The sequence below is a fragment of the Emys orbicularis genome, chromosome 11 (assembly GCF_028017835.1).
Source record: "Emys orbicularis isolate rEmyOrb1 chromosome 11, rEmyOrb1.hap1, whole genome shotgun sequence".
In the NCBI taxonomy this organism is placed as follows: domain Eukaryota; kingdom Metazoa; phylum Chordata; order Testudines; family Emydidae; genus Emys; species Emys orbicularis.
In genome coordinates this window covers 65,603,273-65,615,355 of record NC_088693.1, presented here as the reverse complement: position 1 = coordinate 65,615,355, position 12,083 = coordinate 65,603,273, and the positions used below count along the sequence as shown (strand labels likewise).

The 12,083-nt window shown below is 43.5% G+C and overlaps 1 protein-coding gene across 1 annotated transcript in view; it reads left to right on the top strand.

Moving 5' to 3' along the window:
* ERBB4 (erb-b2 receptor tyrosine kinase 4) overlaps window positions 1–12,083 on the top strand; it is a 585,583-nt gene that overhangs the window by 318,159 nt on the left and 255,341 nt on the right. The window contains exon 7 of the mRNA XM_065413000.1: window positions 595–660. Within this exon, the coding sequence (XP_065269072.1) occupies window positions 595–660 (66 nt within the window). The remainder of the gene's footprint in view (window positions 1–594; window positions 661–12,083) is intronic.

The window sequence follows — 12,083 nt, the reverse complement described above, 5'->3', positions numbered from 1 at the left end:
GCTTTTGGGGAGTAAAAAAACCCAACCTATTTAGCTAATAAAACTGTCCATATCTTTTAACAATGATTTGGCCACGTTTCTTTATTAGTCACTCGGTTGCTTTCCCTTTTCCCCAGAAGTTTGTTTGTTTGTTTGTTCATTTGTATTGACGTTTATTTTCTATTATGGGGTTCAGATGTTTTTGTGTACCATTTCTAGCAGCAGCATCCACCAGTAATGTGAGGCTGGGTGGATCCAGCATAGACCATTATGTTCACTGCTTGGGATAGTTAACGGTGAAAATATACTTAGATGTTCCCAGTCTGGTTTTCTCCTCTGTAGAGCAGCATCTGTTCTCAAGATCCACAAATTCAATTTATATATTTAAGAAGAGGTAGTAGAGTTAGGAAATTAAGCACCAGTGTCATGTGCCTCAGCCTCATCTATGTTTCACACATAGGGCTGGCTACTTAACTTGACTCTGTTTTGCCAACCCCGGTAAGGCATATAAATCCTCATATGACAACAGTAGTGCCTCCCTTGAAGAGGGAATCAATAGAGGCCCAAGATTGAAGCTGAGTTTCTAACTGATCTCTATTTGTTTTCACCCTGCAGGTGGACGATGCCACAAGTCCTGCACAGGCCGATGTTGGGGACCCACAGAAAACCACTGCCAGAGCTGTAAGTATGTGAGGACAGGGAAAGAAAGGCGTGGGAAGAACTGTAAAAGGGATTCTACGGTTTCCATTTTAAAGGGATATTGTCATGGTCTTCTAAAAATAGTTTTAGCTTTTTCACTTGTATAAAAGCCTCTCTGTGCTTTTCCATCTAGCAATTTTTGTTGTTGTTTTTTTCTGTGCTTCTAATGAAGCTTAAGCCAACAGGCTGCTTCTCTTCTCCGTTTGTGTCCCAACGTAGGGCGTTGCTCTGGGGAGTATTAACTGCTACTTCAGAATGCATTGGAGCAAACACAATAACAAGAATGCAAAACTATGGACTTGATCCTGAAATCCTTAGTGAGGGCCCTATCCTGCAAGAAGCTGAATTGGCTCTAAAATCCTATTAATTTCAATGGGAATTTGAGGATATTTGTCCGCTTGCAGGATTATGCTCTTGATAAGGATCTCAGGATGTGGTCCATTGTATGTAGGTCCTACTTAGATGGCCAATTATGGAGATTGTTTAAAAGAAGTTCTTTCCAATTAACTGGTAGATTGTTTAGAATGTCTATCTGTCATCGTGTGTCTGGAAAATGTGACAATGGTGATGAGTGAATTTGTTTATATAAAATAATAACCATCTGGACAGAGAGTCTTTTCTTACTGTATTTCCAAACTGACTAGACAGATATCATGGGACAAGAAGCCAGGCAGCCCCAACATCAGCAAAATGTAAAAGGAGAAACAACTAAGAGTGAACACCAGCCGTGGCCAGGGGCAACAGAGTCTTCCTAATAGTTGGGGATGCCACGAGGCTCTGCCCCCTCCATGACCCCACCCCTGCCCCTCTTTCCCCCCCGAGGCCAAGCCAGAAGCCAGAGCTAGGCTGGGGAGCCCGGGCCCCTCCACCTGCCTGCGGTGCGGGGCCGGAGAGCAGCCCCCGGCCCATGTCCCTGGCCTCAGGGCAGGTGGAGGGTCCGCCACTACGCACAGATGCCTGCATAGCTCTTACCATGGCCCGGCTGCAGCTCTTTGGCCCCACAGGCACCTCCCTCATGCCAGGCCAGAAACCAGAGCCGGGACCGGGTAACAGCCGCGTGGGCAGTTGTGGGGAGCCGCAGACCCTCCACCTGCCCTGGGCAGGCGGACATGGACACGGGCCCGGGGCTGCTCTCGGGGTCCCCCCACCCCGAGCAGGTGCAGGGTCCGCAGCGCCCCACAACTGCCTGGGCTCCTCGTAGGGTTGCCAACTATGACTGAAGCTATTCCGGGAGATATTCCCCCCCCCCCCAACATGGCATACTGTAATTTTCTTTAAATAGCCTATTAAAATCTCCTGGATTGCTTTCAATGGTCACTGGGTGTTCGATGTTGATTCCGGGAGACTCCAGGCCAATCCTGGAGGGTTGGCAACCTTAGCTTCTCGGGCCACTCTTACCTGGGCCAGGTTCCAGCTTCCAGCCTGGTTGGGGAAGAGGGGTGGGGAGGGGGCTTCAGGGGAAAAGGAAGGGCCGGAGGGCCCGGGTCTGTGGCAAAAAGTGGGACTTTCAAAAATGGGAAGGCCATGGCCCTGTAGCTCCCCCAGCAGTGGCTACTTAAGACCTAGCAAAAAATGATAACCTATTGTTTCTTTCCACACTCCCCACAAGGAATATCTTTGTTTGGATGTGTGGAGCAATCCTTAGATGTTTTATTTATATATTTATTTTTACTTTGCATTTAAAATTGTATGTGCTCATTGGGTTCCCTCTTCCTAGGAAGTCAACTTTTTCCATACATTTCCACAAGTGAGCCTCTCTTCTATGGTTCCATTTGTGCTCTGGGTCCAAAGGCATTAGATATGAGCAAAGGACTTGCAAAAATAACCTACCAACACACACATGCACATGATCCCTGATTCTATCATCAACAGTCCAATAGTATCCATCTCTGTTTAACTGGATTCATTAGAAATATCACTACTACTTGCACACATTTGGGACTACCTTCATGCAAGAGGTTATAAGAAATTGGAAAATGCAAATTGTTTTACAGGAGAATTTTACAAGAGAAACAAAACTAGTGTTCCAAGATTATTCTAACATTGTCTACAATGAAGAAAGGGCCCAAATGACTACTGTTGAATGCTGTCCCGTGCGCTCTGCACTCCACAATACTGCATCAAGATTTGATGTCACTCAGAAACATCTGGATCCAGATGTTTGTGGGTTTCAGATGGCTTCTAACTCCACTGACTTCAGGTTCCTAGACTTTTCTGTTCTGTCTGTGTCCACTGCACTGAGAAGAATCATATTGTCTACCATCAACCATAGGGATTCACCTCTCACATTGCCACACACACAAGGCATACATGCAGTAGCTGGTATCTCCTTACTGGTTACTTGCTTCTGGTTCAGAAATGCCTTTGTTGACCCCACTGTCATGGTTCATAATGGTGAAGGCTCTCTAATCACTCTGCCAAAGTTTACTTCTTTCCCACAAATGCACAAGCAAAGTCTTCCACTTCAGATGGAATTTGACCTATGTCAATAAATGTGGTTTTGGCCAGGCCAGTTAATGGGAATCATTGAATAATGCACCAGGTACAATGGTATTAGAAAGAGCTTGATCTTTGTTCTGCCCCATGGATCATGCTGGAACTCCTCTTTCATTTTCTGACACCCTTTATGATTGCAGCTGAAGAAGTTAGTGCTGAAAAAAACTTAAATCAGTTTCCCATTCAACCACCTGGTAAAAAAGTGGACCTTAGCCAGTCAGGCACTGTTATGCATCCAAGCAAGTTTCTTTCTCTATCCTACATAGGACTGTTTGTCTATCAAATGTATTAGTACCCTAATAGCCTGGATAAAATTCCAGTTTGGGGGGGGACTTATTCTTTGAATGTTTGGTTGTTCACCCATCACTAACCCCAAAACAGATTACTATAATTCCATTGTAGCTCCAACCTTAGGTCCTGATCCCTGCAAGCAAATGCGCTAACTCTGCATAGTGTGGGGTCCTATTAATTTCAATAGGATTTGATGTGGCTGCAGAAGTTCTTGTTGCAGGATGCCGGCCCTAGAACTCAACTACTAGGCAGAACTGCTTTGAGATAAGAAAATTGATTTGGTGGATTAATGTAATAATGCCAGGGAGGGAGAAATGTATCTGCAATGTTGCTCTGAAGTTGGAAGCTTAGCAGAGCTATACAGTAGGTTTACTATTTGGAGAGACAACCATCTCTCTCTTTACAAGGACTGAGCAAACATATCTGAACACTAGGGACAGGCCAAGGCATAAAAGTGGCTACCAAAATAATACACGATGAAAAAGGGAAAGTTATCTAGGCCCCAGAAAGATCTAATCTGAAATAGCAAGTGTAGGCCCTTTTATCTTTAAGCACGTACCAGGATAGCTTCCTGCAGTGTCTGATTATCGGGGACTGCAGTTGTTTTATCTTTCACACTTCTCTATCCCCTATGACCTAATGTGATCATTGGTAAGCACTTGTTTTCAAAGGGAAATATTGTTGCATATTAAACTGGTGATGGGGACTTTTTAAAAACCTTTTATGCATTTTACACTAATATGGGTATTTATTGCTTGGCTTTTGCTTAGTCATAGAAATACCCAAGTAGGGACCCAAATCAAACACCAGAATACAACCAACACCACACTGTTATTACTTTGATCTCTGCTTAAAAAAAGCACTTGAATTTTCAGTCTGATAGATGTTATTTTTGGAGGCCACTCATCCCATTCCCAGTTTGTCTCACACATATTTTATGTACCCTAAGCTAGTATATTTGAGAATACCCATCTTTCAGATGTATGCAGGAAGACGCTTCAAAAAGCATAACAGCTCCAAATTAAATAGTTTGTTCCTGGAAACAGAACTCAAGGAGGGTATATCTGCATTTTAATAATTTCATTTTTTTTATTGAGTCGCTAAAGCAAAAGCTCTAATGAGCCCCCCTCCCAAGTTAAGATTTAGATTATTTTCCCAAAAAAGGGATAAAACAAAAAGATCTTAATCCTTGTCTTTCATTTCAAATTACACCAGGGGAAAAAGCAACAGGATAGTTTTGTTCTTGAATGAATATCATCCACCTAGTCTATTTCTTGTCTTGCCTTCCAGCTGTTTATATCTCTATCTTTAAGTCTCTGGTACACCTCCTGTATCTATATAAATGTAACATGTCCATTTACATGTTTAAGAGGACAATTAATAGGCAATTATAGATAAACTGTTTTCATTAATAGGTAAAGAAGGGATAATTTCCAGATGCTGTATTGTGCAATTAATTCATTTTCTTAACACTGAAAATGTTAGTAGATATTAGCAGCAAACATTTTCAAAAGCAGCTATGGATTCTGGGTGCCTCAGTTTCAGGGAAGCCAATTTAGCATGGCAAGTCTGATTTTCAATAAGCACTGAGCCCCAATCAAACTAAAAAAACCCAAAACCCTTTATAGTGAGACACCCCAAAATCTGTGCATTAAAAAATCACTACTCACTTTTGAAAGCCTTTCCTTATTTTTAATGTCCTATCTATTCTTGATGTTGTGTTGTATTCTTCACACATGAAAGGAAATTGGAACTGATGTAGACTGAATACATTATTTTATGAGCTATGTGGATCAGGATGACACTGTCCCTTTAAGAAGGAGTAGAGCCAGGTCAGCTGATCCCACCTGAGCTTAAAAGAGGGCACCTGCAGTTAGATAGGGAGAGACCCATTGAGGTGAGCCTGAGAGACCATCAAGAAAGGAGAAAGAGCGTGGACGTGGGGCTCTCATTGCCTGCTCCCTGGAAATAGGGAGCCCTGGAGAAACTAGGACTCCCAGAGTTCCCTGGGAGGGAAGACAAAAGGAACCTGAGGACTCTAGGGGGGAAACCCCGTGGAAGCTGTAGCCCAGGATGAGTTGAGGAACTGTGTTTTTGTTGATTTGACTCAAGTTTGGACAATAAAACTGTATAAAAGAGATTGTGGGAGTGGCAGAGAGTCCTTAGCATGTTGAGGAGAAGCCCTGCCTTGTCCCAGAGAGAGGAACAACCTTAAACTAAATACAGTTTAAAGAAGAACAACCTTAAACTAAATACAGTTTGAACCTACAGAACACAAAGGAGGCAAATAGGCTTTAAATCAACCCCCAATATAAACATGCCTGTAAAGGGGTGTGTGTGGATGTGTGTGAATAGGTGTTTGTCCCAGGTGTAATTGTATTTACTGTCTTTGTGCAAAAAATATGGTTTGGAAAAAGAAGGTGCCTGATGCAGTAAATATCCACATAGTGCAGCGAAAATCAAGCAGGAGCTGGTGGGGAGAGAGGGAAAGAGCTGAAGCAGCAGTCTAGATCAATCAGAGTAACATAGCGCTTTTGCTAGGAGCCAGCATCTTTAATTAAAATCCTTGTATTTCACTAATAACTTTGCATGTTCATGAGGCTTTCTTATTGATTTTGGTTACTTCCCATTTTCTCTCCTTCACAGGTTTACAGTTCCCTGATATAATGTAAAATTAAGGGAAACATTAAGATAGACTGATTAATTACACACATTTGTGAAACAAAGCAACATCCTGCCTTCCCCCTTAATATGAGTCTCAACCAATTTTATTGTCATTTATTTATCATTTGTGTTACAATAGTGCCTACAAGTGTCAGTCATGGACCAGGACCCCATTGTGCTAGGTGCTGTACAAACAGAGAACAAAGAGACAGTCCCTGCCCCAAAGAGCTTACATTCCAAGTATAAGGCAAGAGACAACAGGTGAATATGCACAGAGGCGGTGTAGTATAAGACAACAACGAGACACTATTGGTCAGAATGCTAGGCTGTGGTCTAAAAGCAACTGACAAGTAGCCCCCCGCTCAAATCTTAATCCATTTGCATGTGTTGGGCACACATTTGGTGTTATCTCTATTACTTTGCAAACTGGGTCTCGATCTTGCAGTTAGTTCTATACGGCATAGACAAGTCTGCCTTAGAGGATCTGACTACAGGATTGGGGCCTGGATCACTATTAGCAAGACTTTCCTCTCAGTTTCACTGGTGCAGCTTGGAGGCGTATTTGGGCCTATTCTCAGCAGAGTGGCCGAGCGTCTGGCAGCTCATGTGATGCTTCTGCAATTGACAGCCTGGTTGTGCCTGCCGGCAGTTCATCCTCAGTCTCAGGTATGTGGCTGAACTGCTGGTGGGAGCCGTAGTTGCAGCCTTTGGGTTGCACCTGTGGCATCAGGCACCTCCTGTCCCACTGCTGCCCAGCGGCAAGGAGCAGCCTGAGGTGGCAGCATCTAGGGGAATGAGAGTCAGCAGCAGGACAAGGGGAGTGGTCTAATGTTGGTGCCAGGCTCTGTGATGCTTCCTTGGGTTGTGAGCAGGGCTGGCTTTAGGCTGATTCCCCCGAATCGGGCCCCGCGCCTAAGAGGGCCCCGCGCCCTAAAGAAGAGCGCCTAACTTAGGCGCGTTTTTAATTTTTTTACTTACCCGGCGGTGGTCCGGGTCTTCGGCAACACGGCGGCGGCGGGTCCTTCGCTCGCTCCGGGTCTTCGGCGGCATTTCGGCAGCGGGTCCTTCAGTGCTGCGGAAGACCCGGAGCGAGTGAAGGACCTGCCGCCGAAGTGCCGCCGAAGACCCGGACCGCCGCCGGGTATTCGAATCGGGCCCCGCACTTCCTAAAGCCAGCCCTGTCTCCTGCATTAAAGAAACCTGTGTCTGGCCTTTTCTGGTGACCAGCCCCATGTCACAAACCTAGAGGACACACACACACACACACACACACACGACTCCTTACATATTTTCTGTATGTATATGATTATATGGACCAGTATGACACAGGCTTTCATTAGAGATCTTACATGACACTCTTTGGTGAACTAGTATGTAGATATCAGACTCATGGGATCCCTGTAGCCCTGATGTACCCCTGTGCCCTCAGCCAGCTGGCACCAAGAGGTCCCTGGGTCACAGGCACATGCCCTGTCTCTCTCGCACACTCTCTCTCTCACTCACTCACTCCACACAGCCGCAGCAGGTTCCCCCAAGGAAAAATTGCACGCAGCCACCCATATGCCCTTAGCAGCAGCATCCTTCACCCCTTGACCCCTTCCAACATTGATGCCATTAAAGTTATCTGGAAATACCTCTTTAGAATTGGACATTCTAACAGTTCTCATGCACATGTAATGTGCATACCACAGGATTAAAAAGTACAGCTCATGACCTTTGTGTAGCATGAAATGTAGGCATGTTGACTTTCTTGGTAAAAGTAGCAGAGCTGCTCAGAAAAACTTTGCTAGAACCATACTCAGTAGTCAGTCAGAACTTTTCAGTTAATCCAAAACAGTTTTGGAGGGAAATGTAAATCTCCGAGAATTTCATCATCTGTATTCCTATTTGGAACAAAGCTAAATGTTTAAATCTCAAAATCCTGCATGAAACAGAATTTCCATCCTCTGCACAGGTCTAGTAACAATTTAAAAAGTCAAACCAAACAAGGTTAGTGCAGGTTTTGCAAACAGTGCTATAAATTGTCAGTTATCAGGAACTGAGAATGTTTTCCAACATGAAGAGCATGACAGAGGACAGATTCAACACATGCCTCGCCTTAAAAACCTGGGTAGTCCTTCTGATGTCAGTGTGCTTATGTACCTTGCTGAACTGGGGCCAGAATCCTCTGGATCGGTGTGTGTGGTCACTGTATGTTTGATGAGATAACATGCTGAGGAACTACAGTCTCTTAAGAAGCTGTGGGATTTATACAAAAGCAATATCTGTATCTTCCTAAATAGCACCCGCCTTAGAAGGCTGGGGTCATGCTCCGTTGCCCTGATCTGGAGAAGTTTTTGCTTGCTATATAGCACTCCAAAAATTACTTATCCTGTAGCATTGGGAAGTGCTGAACTGGTGTTAGTGCTCTTCTCACTTCCCATGCTGCTGGTCTCTTTTTGTTGGGCGTGCCTTTCCCCAGCACCATTCAAATGATGCTCCCCGTGGGATCCCTGACAGCCATAGGCTGGAGGAAATAGCTGTGTGTAGCCCATAGGGTATGTCTGCACTTGGAGTAGCGGTGTCATTCTCAGCTCGACGAGACATACTCGCGCTAGCTTGCATTGAGTATCATGCTAAAAATAGAGTGTAGCTGTGGCAGGGCCAATGGTGGGAGGGTCTCGCCACCCCGGGTGTGGGCCTAGGGTCTCTGATGGGAATCACACTCCAGCTCTAAATGTAGATATACCCGTAGAGGGACAGAGTATAGGTCTTGGCCAGCTAAAATTAGCTGCTCGTGGGTTGGGAAAAAGGGAAGTGTCCTTTCCTTCACCTCCCCCCAGTCCCAAAGAGAGTGGTGTGTGTGTGTGTGTGTGTGTGTGTGTGTGTGTGTGTGTGTGCTGGGGGTGGACATCTGTACTTTCAGAGAGGGCTCTCCTAGCCTTCTGCTCCTGTCAGGATCCTCCCCCACAAAGTGGTGCGCTCTCTCCATTCTTTGATCACTGTTTTGGGAGAAGAGGAATTCTTGGCCCCTCTCTTTCTGGTGAGCTGTGCAGTTGAGCTGCCAGAAATACGTCTTTATCTTTAGGCCACGTGGCCCTTTTAAATTCCTCCTTGGCTGAGTGTCAGGAAGGCCCCTCTAGATAGGAGGCGGTACCCACAGCAGCCTCTCTAGCTGCGTAGCCATAATGGAGAAGGTTTATGTTGCCTATGTGGCCCATTTCCAAATAAGGAAGCTCTGCATTTCCATTCATATAATTTCCTGCCCATAGATTAGTTGGGGAGCACCAGGGTTTGCAACTGTCCGATGAAAGACCAGGGTAAAAGTAAAACAAAAGCCCATCAAAATTTGCCCTCTACTGAGGAGATGGGGTTCATAGTGTGGAGAGGAAACCAGAGTTAGTGCTGATTGGCTCGCCATTAACTCAGGAATTGTACTTACTGTTGAGCGGTGGTGTAGAGCTTTTTCACTGACCCTTCCCAAACTGCAGAGTCCACATGGCAGTAAGCAAAGGGTGGGGGACAATAGAGCAGAGACAGCACATCTCCTGCTGAACCTTCCATCACACCTAGTCCAGCCAATTTATCAAAATGGGTCAGTACTTCCGTGAGAGCGTCTCAGAGAAAGTCAACTTTCATAGTGTTAACAAATACAGCCAGTCATTTGTAATGTGATTTTTGATATAATTCCCACGTCAATTGATTTTACGATGCCGTGATTATTAGCCTAGCTTCCCGAGGCCACGGTAAATAGATTGCTTCACCGTATAATTCAGTTGATTATGTCAATCACGTTAATTTTCTACGTGCAGCTAGTTTCAGCCAAAGCTTTGAGTTTTATAAAAAAAAAGGTTAAATTGTTATGGAGAGCGCACAAGGAACTTTTTTAAACAGCATTGCTATAGTTAAGGTTATAATGTGTTCTCATATGCTCCTCTTTTTCCCAGTTTTAATATTTTAAATTGCATCAGCCTGAAATTTGGCTCCCAAACTCTCAGCTGTAATGCAATTTGCTCTTTTTTTTTTGTTTAATACAAAATAGCAGTAAATCCTTAGAGCTTCCAAAAAAATATTTCTGAGAACTACTTAGATCTGCTTTCCAAGGCTTTTCAATCCAGTCTCAACAACAACAAAACTGGGCTATTTTTTTTTTAAAGTATAATTTTACATAATGCAGATCCAATTAAAAATGGGCCCAAAGTTGCAGAGCCATCCCATGGTCCAAAAATAAGAGACTGATTTCCATTACTTTCTAAGGCACCATTTCCTAATGCTGGCTTCCTGCTGCTCTCTCTGTCTCTCACTCTCTTTCTCTTGAGTTAGTTCATTGGCGCCACTAATAATTCCTTGTGTTCTATAGCTTGTGACTTTTAAAAATAACAGCTTGGGATTTTCAGAGCGTGTAGACAGAATCACTTTATGTAGCATTATTGCTAACCCCAAGTGTTAAAATTCACAAGTCAATCTACAAAAAATTATGAGACAGATTTTTTTGTTAAATAATACATTTTAGGTTCTTTTTATTTTCCTTCTGGTTTGAGGGCCTTCTAGGGGTCAACGTTTTAAAGCTTTTTTCCTGCAACCCTGAGGGCTAGAATTGAACTTAATAGCAGAATGTCAGGGTGTATTTTTTTTTAATCGCCTTGCTTAAAAAAAAAAAAATCACCAAATCTTGCAAAATTGATGGTAACATCATGAGAGTTAGCAATGCTGATATGGGTAGAGTTTACCATGATGGATTGACAAGAACAAGCACATGTGAATAAGTGGATATGAACAGTGTTAAGACTACAGGCTAACATTTTTAAAAATGCAAAGTGACTTAGGACCCTACATCTCATTTTCAAAAGTGATTTAGGCACTTAGGGCCAGATTTTCCAAAGTATTTAGGTACCTTATGGTATTGTCAAAGAGCCTAAGCAGTTCAGGCACCTTTCCTGCTTAGGTGCTTTTGAAAATTCCACTAGGTGCCTAACTATCTTGGAAAATCTGGCCCTTAGAGGTTAAATCTTGTTCACTTTCAATGAGACTTAAGATCCTAAATGTCTAAGGGCCAGATTTTTAAAGATAGTTAGGTGTCTAAAGATGCAGATAGGCACCGAGTGGGATTTTGAAAAGGGGCTTAACTCGTATTGAAATCAATAGACTGTAGGTGCCTAGGCACTTTTGAAATACCCACTAGGTGTCTATTTGCATTTTAGATGCCCTCATAGTTTTAAAAATCTGGCCCTAATTCACTTTTGAAAACAGGACTTGAGGCTCCTAAGTTATTAGGTGCTTTTGAAAATTTTACCCACAGGGCTTTGTTAAAAACATTTAGAGAAGAACAAGTTGACCCAAATGAAATGGGGGAAAAAGATTTAAACTTTTTCTGGGATAAACTAGGGTACAATTATGATTATTTTAAAAAATAATGAAAAATAAAATTTAGATGCATAATGGTTATGTACTTACAGTTTTACAAAGAAGCCAGTGGTTTGGTGGTAGCTGGATGCTTGCACAATAATGGGGTTAAGAGAAGTATTGAGAAGCCGCTAAAACCAATTATTCTGTATACCCCCTTATAGTGCTTTTTAAACTTTAAATTCCCCTCAGTAATTTGTAAACACGCTCTCCCTGTGCCCAGACAATCTCACTTCCTGGGGGTGGGGAAAGGGGTTCTCTAGGGAACTCCTTAGGAGCCAAGCAGCAGCTGGCTCCTATAAGTAGAAACACCTACCTCTTTTTGAAGCAAGATTTCCCACCTGGGAGGCAATGAGGCAGCAGCAGCAGCAGTACAGTCACATTGCTGTAAGCCTCACTTCCTGGCTTAGCCTCCAGTGCTGTGCAGGCTTGTTTTAAAGTTCTATTGATTTTTCTTTCGTTTTCTTTTTTCTTTTGCTTTGGTTTTGAACGTAGATATCACAGAATACACAATTCTCCTTGCTGGTCTGGCTGGTTTGTTCCTCGTTCACTTTAATTTTTCTACATGTTTC